This window comes from Lentinula edodes (assembly GCF_021015755.1).
Source record: "Lentinula edodes strain Le(Bin) 0899 ss11 chromosome Unknown C8R40scaffold_2, whole genome shotgun sequence".
NCBI lineage: Eukaryota > Fungi > Basidiomycota > Agaricomycetes > Agaricales > Omphalotaceae > Lentinula > Lentinula edodes.
This window is the reverse complement of record NW_025764308.1, coordinates 504,186-531,761: the sequence shown is the minus strand read 5'-3', so window position 1 is coordinate 531,761 and position 27,576 is coordinate 504,186. Positions and strand designations below refer to the sequence as shown.

The 27,576-nt window shown below is 48.6% G+C and overlaps 3 protein-coding genes across 3 annotated transcripts; 1 reads left to right on the top strand and 2 right to left on the bottom strand.

The window, feature by feature from the left end:
• Positions 1-15,394: 15,394 nt before the first annotated feature.
• Positions 15,395-17,553, bottom strand: C8R40DRAFT_1033017 (serine palmitoyltransferase 2; the record flags this gene model as incomplete). The annotated part of the gene is made up of 3 exons (XM_046223307.1): positions 15,395-16,240; positions 16,292-16,975; positions 17,041-17,553. 3 exons carry the CDS (start codon positions 17,551-17,553, stop codon positions 15,395-15,397), a joined length of 2,043 nt encoding a protein of 680 aa, XP_046091404.1.
• A 100-nt stretch (positions 17,554-17,653) lies between these two features.
• C8R40DRAFT_244757 (uncharacterized protein) lies at positions 17,654-20,027 on the top strand. Its single transcript, XM_046234472.1, has 7 exons — positions 17,654-17,867; positions 17,918-18,007; positions 18,149-18,321; positions 18,378-18,469; positions 18,531-18,861; positions 18,918-19,048; positions 19,110-20,027. Exons 1-7 carry the CDS (start codon positions 17,743-17,745, stop codon positions 19,860-19,862), a joined length of 1,695 nt encoding a protein of 564 aa, XP_046091403.1. The 5' UTR covers positions 17,654-17,742; the 3' UTR covers positions 19,863-20,027.
• A 14-nt stretch (positions 20,028-20,041) lies between these two features.
• C8R40DRAFT_1157902 (uncharacterized protein) lies at positions 20,042-20,730 on the bottom strand (the record flags this gene model as incomplete). Its single annotated transcript, XM_046229677.1, has 2 exons — positions 20,042-20,477; positions 20,528-20,730. 2 exons carry the CDS (start codon positions 20,728-20,730, stop codon positions 20,042-20,044), a joined length of 639 nt encoding a protein of 212 aa, XP_046091402.1.
• Positions 20,731-27,576: the final 6,846 nt, after the last annotated feature.

Here is a 27,576-nt window from a genome sequence, read left to right as displayed (position 1 = left end):
CTGCTCCGGAGGATGGAGGAGGCTACGTGATAGGAGGGTAATGACCGACTCAATGAGACCTCCCACGTACGTGTTGTGATAGTGGAGGAGGTTGGCGGGGTCAGCAGAGTGCAATCAATGAGCAAAGGTGGCCATACGGCGCAGCATTACCTCGGAAGCTGTCACGAAGCGGCAGAGGCGGAGTGACTAGCGGAGCAGGGAAGCGGAGTGACTAAGCAAGGCGATGAGGCGGAGCGACTAAGCAAGGCGGTGAGGCGGAGCGACTAAGCAGAGCGGAGGCAAACTGGTCCCAGATAATGACAGAGATATATTGAGTATCGTAGTCATAGGTAATAATAAGTAAGCACATACCTGGTCCCAGATAATGACAGAGAGGTCAAGATAAGGGACCAGGCTGTGGAGGGTTGGTTATATATACATAATCCGGTCTGCAAGAAACAACGATGTAATACTGTACAGTTTAGGAACAAGGAAGGTGGCGGAAGCCAATAGAAGGAGAAGATGGGTCAGGTGGATCAGTAATCGATGGATCAGTAATCGATGGGGGTTTGACAGTGATGGGATGATGTATCGTACAAGTAAAGGCGTCGAGACGGTGAGAAAAGGAAAATGATAGGGGCTGCGTACTTTATGACATTACCCCCCTCCTTATGACCATTGCCCTCGATGGTCAAGGCTTTGCCGCTGTTGGGTGTTTTTTATGAAAGGCCCGAACAATTTTTGGTGCTCGGCTGAGGTTGGCTGCGGGTTCCCAAGAGTTGTGCCCTGCGTCGTAACCTTTCCACTTAACCAAATATTCCAACTTCTTCCATCGAACCCGGCTGTCTAAGATCTCCTCTACTTCGTATTCCGGTTCGTCTTCATCCTCTAAGTATACCGGCTCTGGTGGTGTTGGTATTTCGCCATTGATGGAGTTACCTTTCCAGGGGTATAGTTTATCGACATGGAAGACGGGATGGAGGCGATCTAGGGATAGGGGAAGGTCAAGGCGGTAGTCTAAAGGGCCAATTTTCTCCAGAATGCGATAAGGGCCAAGCTGTCGATCTCCTAACTTTTCACTGGAAAGTTGAAGGTTAATGTCCTCTGCACTGAGCCAGACTAGGTCTCCAACTTTAAATTGATGAGCTTTCCGCTTTCCGCGTTCGTATCCCTCTTTCTGTTGTTTCTTTCCTAGGTGTAAGGCAGCTCCGGCATCTTGTCGCGCTTCTCGGAGAATCCGTATACGGTCATCCACAGCTGGAATACCGCTGCGTTGGCCCACTGGGATATTGAACAGGGGAAGATAGCCGTAGGTTAGCTCGAACGGGGACATGCCTAGCGCAGAATGAGTTCGTGAGTTAATCACAAACTCCGCCATGGGAAGGTGCTCTGCCCAGTCGTCTTGTCGTCGTCCTACATAGAGGCGGATGTATTTCTCTACTTCCTGATTTGCTCGTTCGGTTTGGCCATTAGACTGAGGACGGTATCCGGAGGTTAGATCTGATTTAATTCCTAGCCTAGCGAGAAGGGATCGCATGAGTTTAGCTGCAAATTGGGGTCCGCGGTCGGATTTAAAGTGAAGAGGAAGACCATGGAGACGGAAGATCTCTCGGTAGTAAATATCGGCAACGCCTTCGGCTGTGATGGAGCTGGTGCAAGGAATGGCATGAATTTGTTTTCCATACAGGTCTGTGCAAACCAAGACAGCATCGTAGCCTTGGGAGTTAGGTAGCTGTGTTATCAGGTCAACCCCTACCTCTTCCCATAGACCGGATGGTACATCTAATGGTTGAGTTACGGCCCGTGGGTGTCGCTGGATCTTCTTACGGGCACAAACCTCGCATCCCTCAACGTATTTTTCCACAAAAGAGCGCAACGTAGGCCACCAGAAATGGGTACTGACCAAGTCGAGTGTCCCGTGTAGTCCGGGGTGTCCTGCAGTTGGATGGTCGTGGCATTGACGGAGTACCTCAGTGCGTAGGTCGTCGTTTGCTGGTACGTATACTCGACCTCGGTAGTAGACCAACCCATTGTCTTCTTCCCATTCGGCTATCCCATTGGCCAAGCGCTGTAGTCCGTGCTCTTTGACTGTTTTGAGACCCTCCAATACCTGTGCCTCCCGTTCTGAGGCTTTCCGGATACGATCCTCTAAGGGGTTCTGTAGGATCGAAGCTGCAATTTTTACGAAGTGGCCAGGTTTAAGGACTGTCTGTTGTCGGTTATCATCGCTGTCCGATACATGATGAACTGCCATGCGGGAGAGAGCATCAGCTTGGGTGTTTACTCTACCAGGGCGGTGGATCATATGAAAGTCAAACCGTGACAGATAGAGGGCCCATCGGGCTTGTCGGCGGGTGAGGTCTTGTGCAGTGCGCCAGAATTCGAGGTTCGAATGGTCCGTAATGATGTCGAATGGTTGAGGGAGTCCTTCTAGAAAGTTCCTCCAATCCTTCAGTGCTTCAATGATAGCAAGCATTTCTCGATCGTAGATTTCGTAGTTCCGTTCCGCTGGCTGCATGGATGCCGATCTGAAGGCTACCGGATGCCATTGGCCATCGTCTTGCTTCTGCATAAGGGCGCCTCCCGTGGCAAAGCCTGATGCGTCTACCTCGATTCGAGTAGGCCTGTCTGGTGTCCATAGAGCAAGGATCGGTGCGGAGATGAAGGCTTCTCGAAGGGTATCAAATGCTTTCTGTCGAGTGTCGGTCCAGGTAAAGCTGGTGTCTTTCTTCGTCAGGTCGTTCAGAGGTCGTGCTATTTTGGCAAAATTCCGGATAAAGCGTCGGTAGAAGTTTGCAAATCCCAAGAACCCTCGTAGTTCCCGAAGATTAGTAGGGACTGGCCAGTCGCGAACAGCCGCTACTTTTACCGGATCCATTCTCACCTCCCCTTCTGAGATGATGAGTCCGAGGTATTCAATCTGTTGTTGTTCAAATTCGCATTTTTCTGGTCGTAGGTAGAGGTCGTGCTTTTCTAACCGGGTTAATACTTCCCGTACCATTCGTCGGTGTTCCTCGAGATCGTTACTGAAGATAAGGATGTCATCTAGGTAGACTGCCACCTTGCCGGCTGCAATGAGATCAGCAAATATAGCATTCATAAGTGCTTGGAACGTGGCAGGGGAATTTGTGAGACCAAAGAACATGACCTTAGGCTCGAACAAGCCTCGGGTTGTTGCGAACGCGCCTTTCCATTCATGCCCCTTCTTAATCCGTATGTTATTGTAACCCCAGCGGACATCAAACTTCGTGAAGTATCTGGCTCCCTGAAGTCGACTAATGATGTCAGCAACTAATGGGAGAGGGTATCGGTTCTTCACAGTGTACTCGTTCAGTTTCCGGTAGTCTTGTACGAAACGGAGTTTTCCATCCTTCTTCTTTACGAAGAAGACTGGTGATGAGATTGGTGATTTTGAGGGGACGATATAGCCTTTCCGTAGGTTTTCTTCTAGGAAACGATCCAACTCCTCCTGCTCGTTTAGGGACATGGGATAAATCTTGGTACGCATGGTTGCCGGTGCTCCAGGTACGAGATCAATCGCATGGTCCCAAGGTTGGTGGGCAGGTAATCGTTCGGAGGCGGATTCTGAGAAAACCTTCTTGAAATCACGATACTGCTCAGGGACCATTTCTTCGAAGGTTTTAACAGGTTTGTCTCGGTTGGCTTCCTCTGCTAGTTGCTGGGAGTAAGTGAATCCTGCGGCGCACCAGACTTCCTCCGTCTGTTCCTCTAGAATTCCTGCTTTTACCCATGCCCGGCGAGTTTTATGATTGGCTCGAATTCGGTGTATTGGTGGTTCTTCCACCGCTGCTGATTCACTCGGTTCAAGGGTTGCTTCTAGTGGCACCTCAATGTGGGGGTTTTCTGCGGGAGGTTCCAGTTCCGGGAGTTCGAGGATCGGGGTTTCTGTGTGAGTGGCGGCTAGATGAGAGTACAAGATCTCCTCGTCTGGGACTTCTTCTATCGTTACTCGAGGAGGCTTTACTGAAAGTCGTCCTTTCTCCCAATCAATCTCCGGATTTACCTTCCGTAGCCAGGGGAGTCCAAGGATGATGTCTTCACCTCCTAGGTTGGTGATCAGAAAGTCCATCCATCGCTCTTGATTATCCACTGTGAGTGCTAGACGTGCAAAATGGGTTATCCGTCCAGCTCGGTTAGGTGTTCCATCGATATTAAAAACGTCGATTGGTTTATGGAGGGGTGCACATCTTACATGGTTCCGGGTGACAAAGTCTTGGTTTAAAAACAGGGCGGTAGCTCCACAGTCTACCATGGCTGCAGTTGTTATACTGTGATTCCTTCCTCTTAGTCTCGCATGAATTCGGAAATGTGGGGAAGTAGAGTTTAATTCCCGGATCGACGATATTGTACATGATGGGTGCGAGTCATACGAGGAAGTAGCGAACATAACAAACTGATTACGGGGTACTCTCGGTGCAGCCGAAGCGGGTACCCTCTTTAAAAACCCTGTTGAAAGCCAGAGGACGAGGAGGACATAGCGTTAGCACGATCAAGTAATTCCCTTATTTGACCAATCTGATTGGAAAAGTCCTGGTTAGGGGGGCTCGGAGTAGCAGCTACGGGTGCAGAGGCAGATGTTGGGGTCGAGGACGCGATTTGGACGGATTCGTTTGGGAATAGGGAGAATGGCGCGGGTCCCGTAGCGGATATCTGTTGGCGTCGAGGTTGCTGGCGTCGGCCTCGGTCTCGTCCGAGTCCCATGAATTTGTCTTGGCAGACTGCTTCCAGATGTCCTCGACGTCCACAGTAGCGGCAGGTGGTTTCTCGGTGTGGGCAGTTTTGCTTGACATGACCTTGGGCACCGCAGCCGAAGCATCGTCCTCGCATGCGAGCTAGGAATGCTTCCCTAGTATTCCCATTACTGGTGTGGGTTGCATCAATGTCCATAGCGTGGGGGTCAGCAGGGGTAGTATGTGCGGTATGCGTGGGAGGGTATCCAGAGTTCCGGCCAGTCATGGTGGGATCATGCAGGTAGACATCCACCGATATGGCCCGTTTGATTGCCTCCTTCAGAGTCGGAGCAATTCCTTGGGCAATGTTTACGGTGATGAGGTGTTGTCGGATCTCTGGGAGTAATGCAGTGAAGAAACGTTCCCGCAAGTCAATATCAGACATTTCAGTCCGATCTCCGATATCCTTGAACTTCTGAGCGAATTCCGCAACTGTCTGTCCTTTACTTTGCCTGAGATTCTTGATCTCGCTACGGGCTTCCATACCTGGGTCCATTGGTTCAAACCGTTGGCTAAATTCCTTCAGAAACGCCTCCCAATTTCCTCCGAAAGGGGGATTTTCCGCATTGAAATGTAGCAGATGGGGAGTTGCCCAATCTCCGGCACTTTCTGTGAAGAAGCCCAAGGCAGACTTGATGAGTTTTACTTGGCTTTTGGCGAGATCCGGTTGTTCTGACGCCCAATTCTGGAACTGAGCCATGAAGCGACGGGCTTCAGCGCCATCTTTACCCTTGAAAACCTCGGGTTTGTTCATGCTTGACTTAGAGGATGAGCGTTCCTCCATAGCTGTAGCAAGGTTAGCTACTTGTCTGATGAGCTGAGCCATGAGATCCTCCGCAGAGGTATTTGGGGCAGGCGGGATAGGAGTCGACATGATGGGAGTAGGCAATCGGGGTTGGGGAATCGGCAGGAAGGTTATATTGCTCACAGTGAGTGGCTCTCGGATTGAGTTCGAAAGGGCGTTAGGGCAAGGTTGAGACTGGCAATCGCGCCAAGTATCGTCGTTGTTATGGGCGTGAGCTTGGTCTCTGGGGTCAAGTGCGTGCGGGAGTGCGGAGCAGTCTATACTGGCAACAGGTGTTTCAGAGTCGGGCGGAACTGGGGAAGACGTGGTGTCTATAGACCCTGCAAGGACAACCTTATCGGTAGGCTGTCAGTGCAGTAATGGATCTTGACCTAATGTCACGAAGCGGCAGAGGCGGAGTGACTAGCGGAGCAGGGAAGCGGAGTGACTAAGCAAGGCGATGAGGCGGAGCGACTAAGCAAGGCGGTGAGGCGGAGCGACTAAGCAGAGCGGAGGCAAACTGGTCCCAGATAATGACAGAGATATATTGAGTATCGTAGTCATAGGTAATAATAAGTAAGCACATACCTGGTCCCAGATAATGACAGAGAGGTCAAGATAAGGGACCAGGCTGTGGAGGGTTGGTTATATATACATAATCCGGTCTGCAAGAAACAACGATGTAATACTGTACAGTTTAGGAACAAGGAAGGTGGCGGAAGCCAATAGAAGGAGAAGATGGGTCAGGTGGATCAGTAATCGATGGATCAGTAATCGATGGGGGTTTGACAGTGATGGGATGATGTATCGTACAAGTAAAGGCGTCGAGACGGTGAGAAAAGGAAAATGATAGGGGCTGCGTACTTTATGACAGAAGCCGTCAACTTATCCTGCAGAGAAGAAAGCGAAGGTAGGTCCACCTCATACAGTCCCTCATCCTCAGGGTATTTCCGGATAAGTTCCTCAGCAACATGAGCCCGTGTCCGATAACGATGGACAGTTTCTTTAAGCTCCTCCAAACGATCCCGTACACGAATAGCACGCGCATTGGCGGCGTCCAACTCCTCGTGGGCCTCATAGGACCGCTTCTGTTCCTTGTCAACTTGCGCGCGAAGTTCCGAAAGTTCCTGTTTTTGCCTGACGGCCACCTCCCTATAAGCGTCTACCTCTGCAACTGCAAGGTGAAATCGTGTAAGCGCGTCCTGGGTTCACAAGAAGTTACAGGTCAGTCGAAAAGGAAAAGGAATAGGAGGAACAACATTTACCTCCAAAGGAGCCTGCGGCAACTCAGCTTCAATGGCCCTAAATTGAGCCAGAACACGACCATACTCCAAACGGTCTGCAGCAACCTCTTGCAAGGCGCGACGACTTGCCTCCAGGTCCTTGTTACGATCGTCCAAGGAAGTCGTAGTCTCGCGAAGGAGAGAGGTAAGTGTCGAAGTTTCAGTCCGGGAAGCCTCCAGGAGCTTGCGGAGGTCCGTTACTTCAGCCCGTAGAGCGTCGTTTTCAGCCTTCAAGGCAGCAGTAGCTCGAGCTCGAGGAAAAGGATGGGGAACATCGCGGGAACGCTGGGATACAGATATCAGACAAAAACTTCGGACCTGAAGAACAGTAACGTAGAGAACTCACTTGAGAAGGAGGAGGGGTGCTTATGGTCACCGCGGACCGACGCTCTGACACCACCGGTGGAATGAAGCGGCTAGACGAACCTGGCGAATTGGACCGTTTACGGCCCAAGAGATCTGAAGGTTGCGCCTGAGACGGTGGAAGGGGAACTCGTGCGCGCCCTGATTCCTCAGAAGGAGGAGGAGGATGCACCACCTCGTCAACACGATCACCAGTCACAGGGACCGAACCAGAAGAATCGACAAGGGGGGGACGAAGAACCAGCACCACCCTACGGTAATCGGGTACCTCAGCATCCCGACTCTCCCCAACAGGACGTTTACGCTTGCGGTCGTGGACCTCGGGAGCTACCTCAGGCTCCGAAACTTCTCTAACAGGACGCTTACATAGAGAGGAAGAACCTCCCTCCTCCTGCCGGTTGGACCTTTTCCTCTTTTTCGCCAAAGCGCGTGGAGTCGCCACAACAGAAGGAAGTGGGGAAGGCAAGGGAGTAGTGGTTGAAGGCCGGGGGAGCTGAGGCTGCTTTCGAAGGAACTCCCCAAGCTCCAAACGATCCAGTTCTTGCTGATCTTGTTCGTCCAGCGAATTCAGCTCGATCAAGGCGACAGTGGAGTTCGTACTGGCCTCGATCTTCGCTGCGATATTCCTCCACTGCTCAGAGGGGAGAGTGAAACGGGTTCGTTGACCCGGGTCCCCATGCACCTCCAGAAACCTTCGAGCAAAAGCTAAGTCGCGGGAACACTTACGTGAGAAGTAACGAAAGCGAGCAAGTCGACCTAGGACGCAGGGCTTCTTGTCGTCGCAGTTACTACAACGAGCAAGGTGGGGGACGACCGAACAGTTTGCCTCCTTCTTGCCTCTAATACAAAAGGAGCAAGGGAGCCCAGCAGCGGCGAGCAACGGCCAAAGGGGATCGTCGACGATATATCTCGCCAACGATACACCCACGCCGAAAACAGAACGAAAAAGAGTCAACTGTCCTAGAGGAGGCTCCTCAAGTGTATTAGCCAGCTCATTGATAGCGGCATCTTCAGTCGGTTCAGTGGAATTAGGATGGGATGGGGAAGATACCGGTGGTGGCACGGGATTGGGAGCTCCGGTAGCGGCACTGGAAGAGTGGAGGCTCATAGTAGATCGAGTTTGACTCGGACAACAATGAAAAGATGCTGAAAAAACAACGGGAAACGAACTTATAAACGAAAAAAGTCGAGTCACGTGGAAAGCACCTGACGACAACAGCAACCTCCTCGGAGGCTCGGAGGAGTAGAGGGGGGGGTAATGTCATGCCTCGCCCCAAATTCCATAGCCCATAAGCTCCTTGACGTAGTTCCCAACCTCCTCAACCCCCCTTACCTCCTCAACCACTTCCCTGAACCCCTGAGAACACTCCCAACGCCGCAAACCTCCTCACGGCTAGGACAACCTCCACTAATCTTAGTTCCCCTCAATGCAACCGAACCACTCCACGACAGGGTCCTGGAACCCTGCACATGCGCCCATCATTCCGTCCTGATGTACTTAGAAACCCCATTAAGTGCCCGTTTCGTACTATGTCTCTTTGTTAACTTCCCTATACGTATTTAAGCAGTCCAGTAGCGTCCAGAAGCCCAGCTTGGTATATTTTGAACACACACCCTTTACATAGGTCCAGTCCCTGTCCCTTTGTACCTGCTACCTATACGGAATTCTCTTTACTCTCTGTTTCATTACCTCTATTTCTCTTCACTCTCATCTATCGTCTCTCTGATCGTCTATACGATTGAATATACGCTTTTACCTCAAGTCTAAGCCTTCCCAGTGAGTCCCCGAACTCCCTCGAATATTACTAAAGCTTCCCAACGCCTACACGCTTTGGTGAGCTATCCTTCTCCAAACCTCCCAGAGCTCCCTAGCTACTTCGTAAGCTTCGGGACCTCGATCTAGATAACGTCGAAGCTACCTCTCACGTCGAACTACGTACTGCTTCTCTGTTACCACCTCCCACACTCGAGAACGCCCCTCCTCGCGCCCAGCCCCCAGGGACCTACCCTCACGGGTACCTCCCTTCTCTAGAGCTTACACCCTCGAGACCCCTTCCCATATACAACCTATTCGACTCTACTTTGACGTTCTAGCGAGTACAACTCCTACTACGCAATATCGTACGGTTCCGCACTCTTCCTTAACCTCCCTACGCCTTAGGGACCTCTCGAGACCTCTTAGGAACCCCCTCAAGGGTCATCATCTTGTCATCCCAACCACTACTTGGTCATTCCCGTCCTTGGTCGCGGTTCCCGTAGCTCCCTTCGAGCTCCAGCCTGCTCCTAGCACGCTACAACATAAACATCCCTATACCAAAACCTATCCCAAGACCTATTTTGACCCAGGTCTTACAGATCTCATCGCTGACGGGACCATTGAACTGTTTGTAGATGATGGAGGGTCAGCGGATGACGATTTTGAATCTATGTTCACAAAACTCACCTGTATCCTGGAACGTGTACGCGAGAGGGACCTCTCACTATCCGCTGCAAAATCTGAATTCTTTATGTTGGAAGGTATCTTCGCAGGAGGAAAGCTCAGCAAGGAAGGCGTCACAGCAGACCCAGCAAAGCTCACAGCAATAGTGGAGTGGAAGCAGCCTGCTGACGCCTTGAACCTTGCATCATTTGTGGGTCTCACAGGCCATTTCCGCGACTTGATTCGGAATTACGCTAGAATTGAGGGTCCGTTGCGCAACTTGCTCAAGTCAGTTCCCCTTCCTCAGAATTGCACCAAGTCCACCTACCGACGCGCCATGGAGTCGTTCAAGCTTGAAGGCAAGTGGACATTGGACCACACAAAAGCATTTTTGGCTTTGAAGAAGGTGTTGGTCTCCGAGCCGGTCCTGAAAGCACCTCGATGGGATGGCTCAAGCCTTGTTGTAACAACGGATGGTTGCAAGGAAGGATTTGCGGCTGTGGTAGCTCAGCGGTTTGAGGTCGTTCACCCGAATGGCACCACCACGTACAAAATGCATCCTGTGGGTTTTGCCTCGAAGCGGACATCAAGCTCGGAACAGAATTACAAGCCATTCTTGCTCGAGTTTGCAGCATTGAAGTTTGGTCTGGATAAGTTCTTGGACATGATATGGGGTTTCCCGGTTGAAATCGAGACAGACTGCCAGGCATTACGCGATGTAATTGCCAACGACAAGCTGAATGCGGTGCACTGCAGGTGGAGGGACGGTGTTCTAGCGCACCACATTGTAGATGTTCGACACATTTCCGGAAAGCTAAACATAGTCGCGGACGGATTGAGTAGGATGTGGGAGGGCCAGGACCGTGTGGTGGGGGACGGGAGCAAGTGGACGGTCAGCGAGGACTGGGAAGCAGTTACGGGGTTGGTGAATGATGTCTTTGGGGTCAGTATAAGCGATGGGGTGTTGCAGGGTGAGGACACCACTGACTGGCCGGCGATGTTAAGCAGGTTTGTGAATGAGCCGGTGTTCACGGAGGTCGTGGAGGCTTTGAGAGTGCTGGAGGGTCCTGTGAGCGACAAAGTGCAACAGAGAGTGCGACACAAAGCAGCACAGTACATGGTGGAGAATGATAGGTTATGGAAGGTAGGGGGTAATGAAGGGATTTGAGAACACGCACGGGTGGAGTGTGTAACGAAGAAGGAGACCATAGCATTGGCCAAAGTGCAGCATGGTGAGGAGGGTCATTGGGGAAGAGACTCCATAAAGCTTGCACTAATGGATAGGATTTGGAGTCCGAAGCTGGACAAATCGATCATGGAAGCCATCGCGAGTTGCCCGGAGTGCAAAAACTTCGGTGCCACTCACCTGCATGCCCTCTTAAACCCCATCACACGACGCCACCCATTCGAGCTCCTGGTGGGTGACTACCTCTCAATGTCGAAGGGCAAAGGTGGGTACAAAACCATTGGATTATACTTAGACACCTATTCGCAGCGAGTTTGGGCCTTCAAGTTCAAGGTCGCCAGATTGGGCGCGACCACTTCGGCAAGCTTACATTCACTGTTCAATGGATACTTACCGCCGGAAACGTTCATGACTGACAATGGCACCCACTTTGCCAACAAGGAGGTGGAAGCCCTCTGTGCCAAGTGGGGGACCAAGCAACACTTTACGCCTGCTTACTCCCCATGGGTCAATGGGCTTGTAGAAGGTACTAACAAAATTCTGCTCCATGTTCTAAAGCGTCTGTGTGCACCGAAGTTAGGCGAGGACTCGGAGGAGTTCACAGCCATGACCTGGGACACACTGCCGGACAAATGGCCCGAGTTCTTGGAGGAAGCGGTACGTATAATCAACAATCGTATTCTACCATCTGTCAAATTCTCGCCGAACGAGCTCCTTCTGGGTGCGGTGGTGAACACTCGCCGAACCACGGTGGAGGAAGCTACCTCCATCCTCCCGCAACAAAGCGTTGCAGTGCAGGCCGCCTATGTGGCACAGCAACAACTTGACAGTTATAACGCTTTTGTGAGTCACGCTGACATGCCTAAATTTTGGCTAGACGTCTATGCTGTGAATTGTGACATTTTCACGTATAGATCCGTATCGAGAGGACTGTAATTGAGACCCAGATTGACAGTCAAAGTCAATACTGAATCAGTCTAATAAGTTGAAGGGACCATATACCCATACTACCACAAGTTGGTTAGTTTACCTATCCCCGATACTACCTTCGGATAGCAGTCTACCTGTTTGTCAAGCAGGATTATACCAGACTTGGACTACATCCAAAGGATGACCATTTACGTATGACATACCAAGAGTATTCTTATTGGACCTTACACTGGCAGGAGTTTGGAAGAACTTGCTCAAGTAACCATGAGCCAAGGATTGACTCAAAATGACTTTCTAGAACTCAGGAATTATCAAATACTCCTTCTAGAACAAGATCATGCATTAATCTAAAAGACTGCGATTTAGTCTAATAGACCAATCAGGTTGCATGGTTGAGGAAAATGACTAGAAGAGCGATCGAAGTACTGCGAGGCTCCGAAGACATATCAAATGAATGTCAAAGAGTCCTGACGTAGAAAATATTGAAGAATGCAATTAAATGAATACTATGTGTAACTCCCTTGAAAGAGTATAGGCACAATGGGTGTCTATTGAAAGAGAGAAGCAATTAGTTTAATCCAGATGAATCAGATTGATAGGATTAGAATCGAGGAGAGCTGATTTGCCTCCGGACGAGGTGACAAACGATCGAAGTAAGTGTTGAACAGCAGTGACAGCTGAACACCATTCGAGTCATTCTCCAAAACAATTAAATTAAATGAACATTGAAGTACCTACCTATATTTGGAGGTATACTAGAATCTTGGAACCATTATGGACCAAATAAGGACATGAAGATTCAAATTAAATGATATCTGACCGATTGTAGAAGTTTCCTTGCGGTTCCGAACGATTATTGTATTAAATTAATTGTACTGTGCGACTCTATATTCTGTATGTATAAATAGCGATCCGATGTATCTGGAATACAAGTGATTTTGGGACAATGTTGCAGTGCTAATCCATAAAAAGGAAAGACACACTCCTGCCAGACTGAAACCTCTTTGCTAGCAGCCATTCGGGCCCGGCACTTGTGAGTATAGGAACGTTGTGTTCTGCTCCTTGTGACTGCGAGAAGTATATCCAGTTGTTGGGTATTCTTCGAACTTAGGATCAGTCGTTGGTCTTAAGGGCAAATCACGCTGTGTGGTTGTGCCAGCACATAGTTCTAGCCCTCTGTAGGGGTCTGTGTGTTTCGGTTTTAATTTACTTTGATTCGAACCCCCAATTCTTGATATACCCATATCAATACAATCAAAGCACAAATCGTGCTGAATCTACCTTAATCAAAGGAATATACCAAATCCTTAGAACGATTCAAATTGATTGATCAAAGCTTCTTACTTAGCTCTCAAAGCTTTGCGGAACCTTTGCCAATGCTACCCCTTGCTATTAAATAAATTTGATAGCAGTGAACTCGCATATTGTGTATTAGATTGGTTGGTTGGAGTGCCCATTAGATTCCTTCCTTTCTCTTTCACACAAAAATGAGGCAAGCTCGTTAACGTGGTGAAGTGGAAAGCAGTTTTCGACCGCCGGGTGTTGAAGAAGGAAGGGAAAGAGGTTGTGTATAGGAAGGGTGATTTGGTCCAGGTATACTGGAGCGACCTTGACTACACATTCAAGACTATAAAGAAGATCATACCCAAATGGTCCCACCCTTATCGTGTTGTGGAGCGGAGCGTCAATTCCTACACATTGGAAATGATGGATGGTCAACTTATAGAGGGGAAGCAGTTTAATGCGCGGAGGCTTCGCGAATTCAAACCGCGATTGTTTGCCGTAGGAAGGAAGCTGGAGAGGATGCGTGGGTGGTGAGGGCGCTGCCATTTTTTATTGGGGGCACATGGAGTAGGGTCTCTTGGGAGTAGCTATCTTATCTAGTATCTTATCTATATCTGTGTTGTACAGTGTTTGCCAGTATCGGTAGAGTAGGCACGTAGTAGGTAGACAGAGGTCAATCAATGACGACGAGTCCATTCATCATATCAGATAGAGAGACCGACCAGCCCATTGTTACTATCCACGGCCCTCCTCCGCTTCTTCGACAATCCCAACGGGCCAGCCTCTGGCAGTTCAGGGGGCATTCTCCTTCTCCTCGCGGCATCCGTTATCAGCCAGTCCAACTTCCGGTTGAAGTGTTGATGGTAGGTGTTTGCCTTCACCTGTCCATCTCAGAGCTGCTGATTGTCGGCGAGTAATTGAGCCACCTGGCTCTCAAGGACAGCCAGGCGCTTGCCAGTGGGGTTGGAGCCTCCTTCTTGTTTCACTGTGGATGGCCGCCCAGAGTACAAACACCGTACTTTTGCATCGTGGCAGGGCTTACAGATAATGGAGCTTCTCTTACCAGCCTGCATCTGGCAAGAGATTTTCCTCGTCCTGCCTCGTTCGCAGGGTTCCTTCTCATTGTCATTGTCGCCATCATCAGGGTCATCATCAACGGGCTGCGCAATAGAAAGTCAGACATTACCTAGGTGTAGTAAATGGGTGACGTACCTGGGCCTTAGCCTTGCCTTTTCCTTTACCCTTTACCTTCGAGATTTCAACTACGGGTCTCCGCGGCGAAACTGATACCTCACTTGGGGAGGTTCCCCTCTGACTCCAAGCTGTTGCCGCCAGTGAGGTATCGGTTTCGCCGCGGCCAACAGCCTCCTCCTCCTCTTGTTGTTGTGGCCAGCAGGCCCGCTCCCGTGCCTCTTGCGCCGCCTTCTGCCTGGCTGCTGCCTCCTCCGCCTTCCGCGCCTTCACCCTCTCAATTCTAGCTAAGGCATCCCACATAATGCTATCTTTGTCTTCATCAACAGGGGCACCGGGACTCGGGGGATCGGCAGGGCGGGAAGAAGTACTGGCTCTTGGTTGGGTGGTGGTAGTGGTTCAGCTGGTCGACATCCTGAGGGACTTAGAGCTTTTTGAAGAAGTTAGGCCCATAACGGCAAAACTCTGGCCATTTTATACCGACCAAAATGGCTCACGGACCAATGAAAATTTTCCTTCAAATTGTACTCAGCTTATGGTGGACCAACGAAATTTTCCTGCTTACTAAAGGAACAAATGCCGATGCTGATGGCTTTTGAGGGCTCAAACCTAAGAGGGGGATACTGTCAAGCCCATGCCTCGGTGCCCCATTCCGTCACTCGGTATTCTGAGATCTACCGTTTATTGTAATCTCATCTTTATTGTTCTTTCTCGCTACACATACCCTTTCATTCTAGTCTCTCCTTATTGTCTTTTTCTCTACCCTGCAGGTACTACTCGTATAGCTCCTAGTAGTTAGTCTGGCACTCCGCACTGATGCGCCGATCCATAGATATAAATACTGCCTGTACGCTACTGTAGTTCCTCAGTTTAATTATCAACTTAGATTCCCTTTCCAACTGAGGTTATCCTCTTCACGTCCTAGACTTGAGACTTCCCTGTACTCTTGTCAATCTCTAGTCTTCTAACATTAGGACTTAGAAGTTCTTTGGTTTGCTCCTCAGGCTCATCGCCTCGAAGTACTCTCTATTCTAACCTTAGGAGCCAAGTTTTACAGTCTGCAGATGGCAAATGATTCATTTCATGGTCTGACTCACTTCTAGGCCCCCCCCTAGTACATATAAGGACATTAGTTGTTGAATGAAGGAACATCGTCGATTAAAGGTATAAAGTATGATCACCATATTTCTATTCTCAATGAAAGTCTCAATGAAAGTTCATTGTTCAGTGCTCGTGATCTGGTATATGTACCAGTTCTACTGCACGCCTGCACACCTCATCTATACTCCATCTTTCCCCTTTGCTTAGTCCATGCTTCAAATCCAGTACATCCCCGATCTCATCACATGCCATTAACACAGAATCAATGTCCTCTTTCGTATGGCTCGCACTTACACAAAATCTAACCCGCGATGTGACAAGCGGTGTCGCAGGATAGGCCACAACGACGATGACGATGGGAGTCTTTCGGTCCTTCATCATCCGATGGAACATGATCATTTTCGCTGGGTTGAAAAGTAGGAGGGGAACGATGGGAGAGGAAGGATGGCCATAAGTGATGAATCCAAGCTTGTCAAGTCCACGATGGAGGTAGTATGAGTTAAAAGAGAGGCGGCGGAGACGCATAAGACCTTCGGCTCCAGAAGCAAGGGGCAAAGGAAGGGACAGCCAGTGAGGAAGGGCACGTTGAGATATTGGACCAGGATGAGGATAATCGACAACCTGGTGAAGGGTAGATGACGATGAAGAGGGGTGAAGTCCAAGTTTGATGGCGCCAGGAACGGATCCATCATCGTCGATGCTCATGATGCTGGCCATACTAGCAATGATTTGAGTAAGTACTGGGGGGGCTATTGCTTCTGTATAAGCACCCGAGTAGCCACGGATTCGGAGACGATCAATGAGGGCTTTGTTTCCTGAAAGATACCCTCCTGAAGCACCAAAAGACTTTGTAAACGTTCCCATGAGAACATCAACCTTTCGTGGATCGACACCAAAGTAGTCGCAAACACCGCGTCCGTGAGGTCCAATGGCACCAATAGAATGGGCTTCATCCACAAAAAGATAAAACTTTATGAATGTGAGTTGATGAATAAAAGTAATCAGAGCCAGGGAACTGACCTTATACTTTTCCTTCAGCATTAAGACACTAGGTAGATCGACCATAGTGCCTTCCATACTATACATCCCTTCGACAATAAGCAGAATCTTCTTCCAAGGACGGTGAGTCTTAGGCTGTCCTTGACTTATGGCCTCTCGCAGAAGGGATTCGAGAGCCTCCATGTCATTATGCTTGAACATCCGCACATGCGCACCACTACTTCGAGCTCCAAACCGGATGGACGAATGATTTAATTCGTCTGAGATGATTAGACATCCTTTAGATACCAGCGCAGGAATGAATGTAGAATTGGTTGCGAAACCCATTGAACTAATCACGGCAGCTTCCATCCCGACAAATTTAGCGACCACGGACTCGGCCAAGGTGTGAAGGTCAGTGGAACCGCCTTCAAGCCTAGAGCCACAAGAAGTCACGCCGTAGCGCTTCATACTCTCTTCAACTGCATCAGCACAACCGCCGCGTGCTTGTGCAAAACCTAGATAGTTGTATGAAGAGACATTAAGGGCGCGAGTTCGCGTGTCGAGGATAATTTGAGTTTGATTGCAGTCGGGTGTGTAGCGGTCCAATAATGAGATCGTACGACCGGCAACGCCTGTGACAGGTTGAAGGAAGCACTCATCCATACGTTTCTTGAGGCGACGGGTATAGAACGAGTCAAAGTCAGAGTTGAGGGGCGCGTAACCCTATGAACGGGTTTGATCGTCATTTGGTACTATGGCAGCGCATTGAAAATCGAAAAATGACATACATCATGAGGTGTGAGGTGCTTATACGACTGTGCACGGAACCGTTTTCCGAGAAAGTCCCTCAAATGGCCAAGGACAATGAGAATAAGATAACTGATATACGTCGAAAAGAGAATGTAGTACGGAGGATCTTGTTCGACATGCCGAGGAACTGGCGCCCCTTGGGGATGCTGCGAGATGTGCCGATATTCCTCATTGTAACAGTGACCAAACTCTGTATGAACCGTCGTGTACAACTGCTCAGAGTTTGGTGGTTTGCCGACCGGGATAGCAAGACCGTCACTGTTACCACCATCTTCTTCAGTAAGAACTGTGTCTTCAGTAGAAGTCGTGAGCGAAGAGGATAGAGATAGCGCTGGTGTCGAAGTCGGGGTTCCTCGCTGAGCATTTCTGGCCCTTGCATCTGCCTGCGAGAGCGCAGAAAGGTAGGACGCGGCAGTGGGCGGTGAGGACGGCGAGTGCTTCTGCTTTTTAAAGATTGACGACGTCGGCGAGCTTCCTCTGTTTAATGCCATTGGTGAAGTTGGGTATGACGAGCGAGGCATATTGAGCTCTAGTTGAACCTGAGTTGAACCTCACTGTCAATTAGTAACTGATAAAAACCGACGCTTAAATAAGCTGTATGGGTTCTTCGGCACTTGTCCGGCCCAGCCTTATTGTTACAACGAACCACAACCACCGGTTCATCTGTGTCCAGGCCCAGAATGTCCGACTTCGACGACGAACTCCTAGAACTGGTCGAGGCTGACCCGAGCAAAGAGCGCAAACGGAAACGGAGCAATGGTAGCAAAAGTAAAAGTAGTCATAGCTCCAAAAGACGCAAGGCGGAGTAAGTGATGGGTCTATGCGCACTGTGTTGTTCAACTTTTCTCTTTTTAGAGTGTCTGACGATGAGCCGGAGAGCGAGGAAGAGGAGGATGACCCATATCCTCTTGACGGCAAATATATGGACGAAGCTGACATGCAACGGTCAGTAGCCCTGCGTTCTATATTCACATCGATAGCTCGTCGTTGAACACCTTCCCTCATCATCTTTAACCAACAACAATGCCTATGAATAATTCAACCTGGCACCCAATGTCTTTGAATTTCATATTGCTTTCAAAAAAGGCTTCTGCAGTTGCCAGAAGTTGAACGTGAAGACATAATCGCCACACGAATGGAAGAGCGGCAGAAGGTTCTGGATAAGAAGGCGTTAGTACTTCTGCTAAAGGAACAACGAGAAAGAGACCGATTAGGGGACACAGACGGAGGACCCACAGGGGTAGCCAAGGCTGCTAAGCGTGTGTTTTATATCTTATGTTCTAAACCTCTGTTCACTTGGCCTACTATCTCACAGGCCAACACACCGCTCGAGGTGCTACAAAGGAAAAGAGTAACAAGTTAGACGAGTTGAAAGCTAAACGCAAAGCCAAAGACGAGAAGAGCAAAGTGAGTTGGGACTCTTGCCATGGCTCTGTGATTCAATAGCAATTGATCATGTCCCTCACAGAACCGCACATACTCTCCCAAGCGGGAACGTTCTTCTTCTCCGATGGATATGGAAACATCATCATCCGACGAAGATGAGGACGGAGTAATTACTAAAGATGAGCAAGAAGAAGAGCGTGCTAATCGACTATTAAATGGCGGCCCCAGTGCTGTACAAAAAAACGAGATACCGGCTACTTTGGAAGATTTGGAACGTTGCCGTTTATCTCGTTCTTCGTTGCTCAAGCATTTCCTATCGCCGTGGTTTCCTCAATATATTAAAGGAATGTGGGTGCGCTATCTAATTGGAGGTGAAGGGAGAGAGCCTGTTTACCGGATATGTCAAGTCGATCGTGAGTATCGCGCTTAAGGAGCGTCCTCGTCATTAATTCGGCCTTTGTTCCTCAAGATCTGGTGGACGAGACTGTCAAACCTTACCGGATCGAAGAAAAGTGGTTCGATCGTCAGGCTGAGCTCGTCCACGGTCAAGCAAAGAGAAAATTCAATCTAGATCAAATTTCAAATTCTCGATTCACTGAGGTTTCACCACATTCTTTTAAGTATCTCTCAACGGAATTACTAACATTTTTGGTTCTCGCAGAAAGAATTTGATCGCCTTCAGAAAACGTTAATGCAGGAACAGGTCCCTCTACCGACAAAGTCCTCAATTGATACCAAAGTAGCAGAAATGCTCCGACTTACCTCGCAACGATGGACAGAAAGCGATGTTAGCAACATGCTCAACAAAGCTCGTACCCTCGGCTCCCAACGACCACCGGGATGGACAACTTTAGAGCGTTCTAGACTGAACCAAGCCCGAACACTTGCCCTACGACGACAAGATCACTCCGAGGTTGCTGAATTGGATGCCCAAATTGCTGAGTTTGACGCGAGATACGGAAATGGCAACTCAAATGGGAATCAAGATGAGAATGGACGAAATAGCAGTGGGAGTGACGTATTGATAAAACTTAGTGAGAAGAATCGGAAGGCGAATGCGGAGGCCGTGCGAAGGGCAGAGCAGCAAGAGGCAGAAAGAAAGAGGAGAGAACGAAAACTTGCGATGAATGGTAGTGGAGCGGCAACACCAGTCGACCCTAGTGCGAGGTTGAAGATTGTTCCTAGGACCTTGATCGCAAGAACACCGACGCCCGGTCCTTCGAGGTATGTTATTTTTTTTCTATCGAGGTGCGGTCATAATGAATTTGCCAGACCTGGGACTCCTACCGCTTCTGCGTTGTCCAAGGAGGCAACTCATTCTGCTTCCCCTTTGTCTGGCTCGTCCAAGAGCAACGGACAATCATTCGAAGCATCTGTCATTGCATCCCTCGAGGTTGATTTGGGAGATTTCTGAGGTTCTGCTGTAGTGTGGGGTGGATAACAGTGTAGAGTACAGTTATTCATGTGTAGATTTTTTGTTTGCCCAAGGGTATCTAGTTGTGCGTATAATCAATTGCTGTATACTAAGATCTAATGGATACGTACGTACGTACAGTAACAGGTGAAATGAGAGTGAAGTTTTAGTTACTCAACTTATTCTGATTCCCTCTCCAAAAATGCTGTCCCACTGTTTTTCACCTTACTCAAGAACACCTCATACCACTTCGCGATCATACCCATCGGGACAGCAATGTCAGGCCCCAAACTCGAGCTCGATGCAAAACCAGATATATAGTTGAACAGATGCCTAACGATGCGTTCGGCGAGCAACGTCGGATCTGGTGGAAGTCTTGCGATGGCAGCAGAGTTTGTATGATTAGGAGCCTGAACCTGCGATGGGGTAGATTGAGATTGAAGCTGAGGAAGAATCTGTGTCAGGGGTTCGATGGATATACCAAGAACGGCGTTGGTTTCAGTGTTAGGATCCACTTGCGTGGAATTGGGTGTGGATCCAAAGGCGCGGGTGGTCGTGGAAGAAGTAAACGAGGAACGAAGGCGGAAAATGGCAGAAGGTTTTTCGTTCGAGAGCCTGAAGAAAATCGTGTCAGTTGCAAGGTTGTGAGAATGGATCACGCTTACATTCCTAGGAGTTGAAATCCTTTTCCGGGCCAATGTAAGTGGACTGTAGCCCCATATCCATCTGGGAAGGGTATAGTCCCTAGGAGAAAAACACAAACATGGTTGATACTACTAGCATTTGGCAGTTCAAATATCGCATGTGTCTCATCGATTTGTTGTATATTTGTCTGTAAAAGGCGGCCTGCTACGATGCAGCCGAACATGATCTGATCCAGGAGGTTGTAAAGGTCGAAGATGTCGATGAAGTTTGGGTGGAGAACCTTATACCAATGCTACGGTCATTCGAAAACATTCTGGTGAGTTCGCGATCCACGTGGCAGTATCGATGATCTCGAATAAGGCGTACTATGTACTAACCGTTCAATTCAACTCTTCAGTGGATCTTCCGACTACCTATAACGGCAGATTTCGTTCGAAAATCGGCCTCGGATCAAGTCAACTACATCCGGCCTACCTCTGCCCTACTCATCTTTCCTATAATCCTCAACTCTAGTTCATCTGCAAAACCTGTTTTTTCGGCTAATTCTCTGAGAGCAGCTGAGAGCGCTTCCCAGCAGCCAAAGCACCCAGAGCAGGGTGGAAATTTTGCTCTCGGTGCTTTGGGTGCTGGAGAGCACTCTCCAGCCAGTACCCTTGCTCTGGTGAACATACAGGTTTTGCAGATGTTGCCTGACAAAAAATTGCTGGGATATCTGACTGGGATGACTGAATTTGCTGAACTTCACTCAACAATTATTCATAGCCAATGTAATTGGAGGTAAGTCAACCAAAGGCACAGTGAGCAGCATCAGCCTCAGTGTTAACCCCAGCAATGGTCTCAGAGAATGGCTCCGATAGGCACAGGCCAGATTGCCTTTGTTACATGCATCAAATCAGTTCAGAATTTGACCTATGTTGGAATAACTAGTTGCCCCCAATGGGGACACAAAACTTGCTTGTGGTGTTCTGGCTGTTGAGCAGGCAAGGGGTGCAAAGTGGGGACACTCTCTAGCACCATACCTGGGTAACTGTTATAGATCTCTGCAAAAGTTCGTTTCTCTCTCTTTAGCTTGAGGTGTTGAGTATTGAAGTAGAGTTCATATTCTCCAGATTCACTGTACACATGTATCACTACCATGTTCATCAATTGACAAGTTACCAGTAAAGTCAATTCAACTTGACTCAAACTAAATCTTTGTACTCGAACATTCCATAAACTTCTAGATATTTAGCTAGATATAAAATATGTGTCAGTAGATACAGAATGGCACTCTTGTTTTACTCTGCAACTATTATCATCACGTGAACCGCTTCATTCGTACTTCCTTAGTATTGACTTGCTCTATTATTGAACGTACACTAGCTCGCACTAGCATTGACTCGCTCTGTTACTGTAGTAGCTTCAAAATAAGTAAGATTATCTCTTTGACAAATTACTAACATATTCTCTAGCTTAGCTACACTTACCAACCTCGACATTACCTTCAACAATCTCAACGTCGTTTGGCATTTGGACCAAACTCTAACAGTAACAAAGCTTATAATCTCAGAGAGGCAACAAGAGTGAGAGAGAAGCAAGTTGGATTCCAGTACAAGATACAGCCTGTTTATATACATAATTGTATGGCAGTATTACATAAGGAAGTACTGAGGAATCCGCATATAGTAAATGACTACATATGACTACATATAACATATCATAACACATCATCATATTAGTGGCATGTGAACAGCATAGCCGCATTCAACGCTGGCCTTCGTGATCATACTATGATTCATGAAAGCAATAGGTGCTTTTTTGATGCCAGTTGTGACACAACATTTCCCAACTGACCAAGGAGGTTACATCTGTAATACCTGTATTTTGGGCTAAGAGCTTGAAAGCAGCTGACAGTACTGTCCAGTTAGTATCCTTGCTCTTGCAAACATCCAGGTTTCGCAGATATAATCTTTGAGGAGGGATTGTGTTGGATGAAAAGACTCTGAACATTGAGAAGGCATTGTATTGGATGTGATATTGTTGAACAGTCAATATACATTTATTGAACACTCAAGGAACATTACATGTGGATATGAGCACTAAAAGTGTAGGTAAAATTTCTGCGGCACTAATATTTTGTTGGAAGGCATTCTCTTCCATGGCCAATTCATTCTGCTCCCACATGACTCAAACTACTTAGTTCACTCTTCACATGCTTCTTCCCCTCAGCTGTTTTCTACCTCATTGGTTCAATGCTGAGGGTAAGTTTCTTTTGTTTCATTATACCTACACTATGTCACAAAGCAGCAGAGGCGGAGTGACCAAATGGAACAGCGGAGTGGAGCAACTGAGCAGAACGACGAAGTGGAGCAACTGGTCCCAAGATAATGACAGAGAGGTCAAGATAAGGGACCAGGCTGTGAGGGGTTGGCTTTATATACATAATCCGATCTGTGAGAAATGACAATGTAATACTATACAGTTTAGGAACAAGGAAGGTGGCGGAAGCCAGTAAAAGGAGAAGGGTAATAGGTGGATTGGTAATTGATGATGGGGGTCAGGTGGATCAGTAATCGATGGGATTTGATAGTGATGTAATCATACAAGTAAGGGTGTTGAGACAGTGAGAAAAGGAAAATGATAGGGGCTACGTACTTCATGACACACTACAATACTCACAAACTAGATAGCTTTATTCAATCTTTGTATAGGTATAATAAAAGCTGTTTTCTACCTCATTGGTTCAACACTGAGGCTTTATTCAATCTTCATATAGATACTCAACCTCTAAGAGGTTATGGGTCTTCCCTAGGTCTTTTCTTATACGAGATTCGATTTTGAACCAACCTTGCGGCAGTATTCTGCAACAGCTCAACAAACTTTTTCTGGATTGACCCGTTTGTTCTTGCTTACTGGGATCAATCTGAAACTTGCCACTGTGGATGCATACTGAATATCGTCGATCCGGGAATTAAACTCCATTTCCCCACATTTCCGAATTCATGTGAGACTAAGAGGAAGGAATCATAGTATAACAACTGCAGCCATGGTAGACTGTGGAGCTACCGCCCTGTTTTTAAACCAAGACTTTGCCACCCGGAACCATGTAAGATGTGCACCCCTTCATAAACCAATTGACGTTTTCAATATCGATGGAACACCTAACCGAGCTGGACGGATAACCCATTTTGCACATCTAGCACTTACAGTGGATAATCAAGAATGATGGATGGACTTTCTGATCACCAACCTAGGAGGTGAAGACGTCATCCTTGGACTCCCCTGGCTGCGGAAGGTCAATCCGGAGATTGACTGGGAGAAAGGACAACTTTCAGTAAAGCCCCCTCGAGTAGCTATAGAAGAAGTCCCAGACAAGGAGATCTCATACTCTCATCTAGTCGCCACTAACACAGAAAGCCCAACCCCTAAACTCCCGGACCTGGAACCTCTCGTTGAACCCCCTCACATTGAGGTGCCACTGGAAGCAACCCTTGAAGAGAGCGAATCAGCAGTGGTGGAGGAACCACCAATACACCGAATCCGAGCCAATCATAAAACTCGCCGGGCATGGGTAAAAGCAGGAATCCTAGAGGAACAGACTGAGGAAGTCTGGTGCGCTGCAGGATTCACTTACTCCCAGCAGCTAGCAGAGGAAGCCAACCGAGACAAACCTGTTAAAACCTTTGAAGAAATGGTCCCTGAGCAGTACCGTGATTTCAAGAAGGTTTGTGCAGAATCCGCCTCCGAACGACTACCTGCCCACCAACCTTGGGACCATGCAATTGATCTCATACCTGGAGCACCAGTGACCATGCGCACCAAGATTTACCCCATGTCCCTAAACAAGCAGGAGGAGTTGGATCACTTCCTGGAAGAGAATCTGCGGAAAGGCTACATTGTTCCCTCAAAATCACCCATCTCGTCCCCAGTCTTCTTTGTGAAGAAGAAGGATGGGAAACTCCGTTTCATTCAGGATTATCAGAAACTGAATGAGTATACTGTGAAGAACCGCTACCCCCTCCCATTGGTGGCTGATATAATTAGTCGGCTTCAAGGGGCTCGATATTTCACCAAGTTCGATGTACGCTGGGGCTATAACAACGTCAGAATCAAGGAAGGTCACGAATGGAAAGGGGCCTTTGCAACCACACGAGGGCTGTTCGAGCCTAAGGTTATGTTCTTTGGTCTCACAAACTCCCCTGCAACGTTTCAAGCACTTATGAATGCTATATTTGCAGACCTCATTGCAGCTGGAAAGGTAGCGGTTTACCTAGATGACATCCTCATCTTCAGCAGTGATCTTCAGGAGCATTGACGAGTGGTACAGGAAGTACTAACCCAGTTGGAGAAGCATGATCTATACCTACGACCAGAGAAGTGTGAATTCGAACAACAACAGATTGAATATCTAGGCCTTATTATATCGGAAGGGGAGGTGAGGATGGACCCGGTAAAGGTAGCTGCAGTTCGCGACTGGCCAGCCCCCACTAACCTTCGAGAGCTACAAGGGTTCCTTGGATTTGCTAACTTCTACCGGCGCTTTATCCGGAACTTTGCAAGGATAGCCAGGCCCCTGAACGACCTTACTCGGAAAGATATATCCTTCACCTGGATGGACACCCAGCAACAAGCATTTGATACCCTCCGAGAGGCCTTCATCTCTGCACCCATCCTAGCCCTATGGACACCAGACAGACCAACCAGAATCAAGGTAGATGCTTCAGGCTTTGCTACCGGCGGTGCCCTCATGCAGAAGCAAGATGACGGCCAATGGCATCCCGTCGCCTTCAGATCAGCCTCTATGCAACAAGCAGAACGGAACTACGAGATCTACGACCGGGAAATGCTAGCCATCATAGAAGCGTTGAAGGACTGGAGGAACTTCCTAGAGGGACTACCCCAGCCATTTGACATTATCACGGATCACTCTAACCTCGAATTTTGGCGCACAGCTCAAGACCTCACCCGCCGCCAAGCTCGCTGGGCTCTATACCTTTCACGGTTTGACTTCCACATGATCCACCGCCCTGGTAGAATAAATACTCAAGCTGATGCTCTTTCCCGTATGGCAGCCCACCAGGTACTAGACAATGAGGATAATCGACAGCAGACAGTCCTTAAGCCCAACCATTTCACCAAAATTGCAGCTTCTATCCTATGGAACCCCTTAGAGGATTGCATCCGGAAAGCCTCACAGTGGGAAGCACAGGTACTGGAAGGTCTCAAAACAGTCAAAGAGCACGGACTACAGCGCTTGGCCAATGGAATCGCCGAATGGGAGGAGGACAACGGCCTGGTCTACTACTAAGGACGAGTGTACATGCCAGCAGACAATGACCTGTGCACCGAAGTACTACGCCAATGTCATGACCATCCCACTGCTGGACACCCTGGGCTCCATGGAACACTCGATTTAGTTAGCACCCACTTCTGGTGGCCAACACTGTGTTCTTTTGTGGAGAAATATGTTGAGGGATGTGAGATTTGTGCCCGCAAGAAGATCCAACGACACCCACAAGCTGTAACTCAACCACTGGACGTACCATCTGGTCTATGGGAAGAGGTAGGGGTTGACCTGATAACACAACTGCCTAACTCCCAAGGATACGACGCGGTCTTGGTCTGTACAGACCTGTATGGAAAACAAATCCATGCTATTCCTTGCACCAGCTCCATCACAGCTGAAGGTGTCGCTGATATCTACTACCGAGAGATCTTCCGTCTCCATGGTCTCCCCCTCCACTTCAAATCCGACCGCGGACCTCAGTTTGCAGCTAAACTCATGCGATCCCTCCTCGCTAGGTTGGGAATCAACTCAGATCTAACCTCCGGATACCGTCCTCAGTCCAATGGCCAAACTGAACGTGCAAATCAAGAAGTAGAGAAATACATCCGCCTCTACGTGGGACGACGACAAGACGACTGGGCAGAACATCTCCCCATGGGGGAGTTTGTGATTAATTCATGGACTCATTCAGCCCTAGGCATGTCCCCATTCGAGTTAACCTACGGATACCTCCCCCTGTTCAATATCCCTGTTGGCCAACGCAGCGGCATCCCAGCGGTGGACGACCGCATATGGATTCTCCGAGAAGCGCGGCAGGATGCTGGAGCTGCTTTACATCTAGGAAAGAAGCAACAGAAGGAGGGATACAAACGTGGGAAGCGAAAAGCACATCAATTCAAAGTTGGGGACCCAGTCTGGCTAAGTGCGGAGGACATTAACCTGCAGCTATCCAGCGAAAAGCTAGGAGACCAACAGCTAGGACCTTACCGCATTCTGGAGAAGGTCGGACCTCTGGACTACCACCTTGACCTTCCCCTGTCACTGGATCGCCTCCATCCCGTCTTCGATGTCGACAAACTATATCCATGGAAAGGTAACCCCATTAATGGCGAAATACCAACACCACCAGAGCCAGTATACTTAGAAGATGAAGATGAACTGGAGTATGAAGTGGAGGACATCTTAGACAGTCGGGTACGATGGAAGAAGTTGGAATATCTAGTAAAGTGGAAAGGTTACGATGCAGGACACAACTCTTGGGAGCCCACGCCCAACCTTAGTCGGGCACCAAAAATTGTTCGGGCCTTTCACAAAAAACACCCGACAGCTGACCATCGAGGGCAATGGTCATAAGGAGGGTGTCAAGTCCATGCCTCGGGCCTCCATTCCGCCACTCAGTATTCCGAAGATCTACCTTTATTGTAATCTCACCTTGTTGTTCTTTCTCGCTACACATACCCTTTCGTTCTAGTCCCTCCTTATTGTCTTTTACTTTACCCTGCAGGTACTACTCGTATAGCTCCTAGTAGTTAGTCTGGCGTTCCACACCGATGTGCCGCTCCGTAGATATAAATACTGCCTGTACGCTACTGTAGTTCCTCAGTTTAATTATCAACTTAGATCTCCTTTCTAACTTAGCTCTTCTCCAAGTCTTCAGGCTCAACGCCTTGAAGTACGTTCTACTCGACCTTAGGACTTGAACGTTCTCTGGTCCGCTCCTCGTCATCGGCGATATCGCCGCTCCGACTTGGCTGCTACTTAGCTCCTCTCTCTGTACTCCGGGGACTAATGGCGTAACGGCGG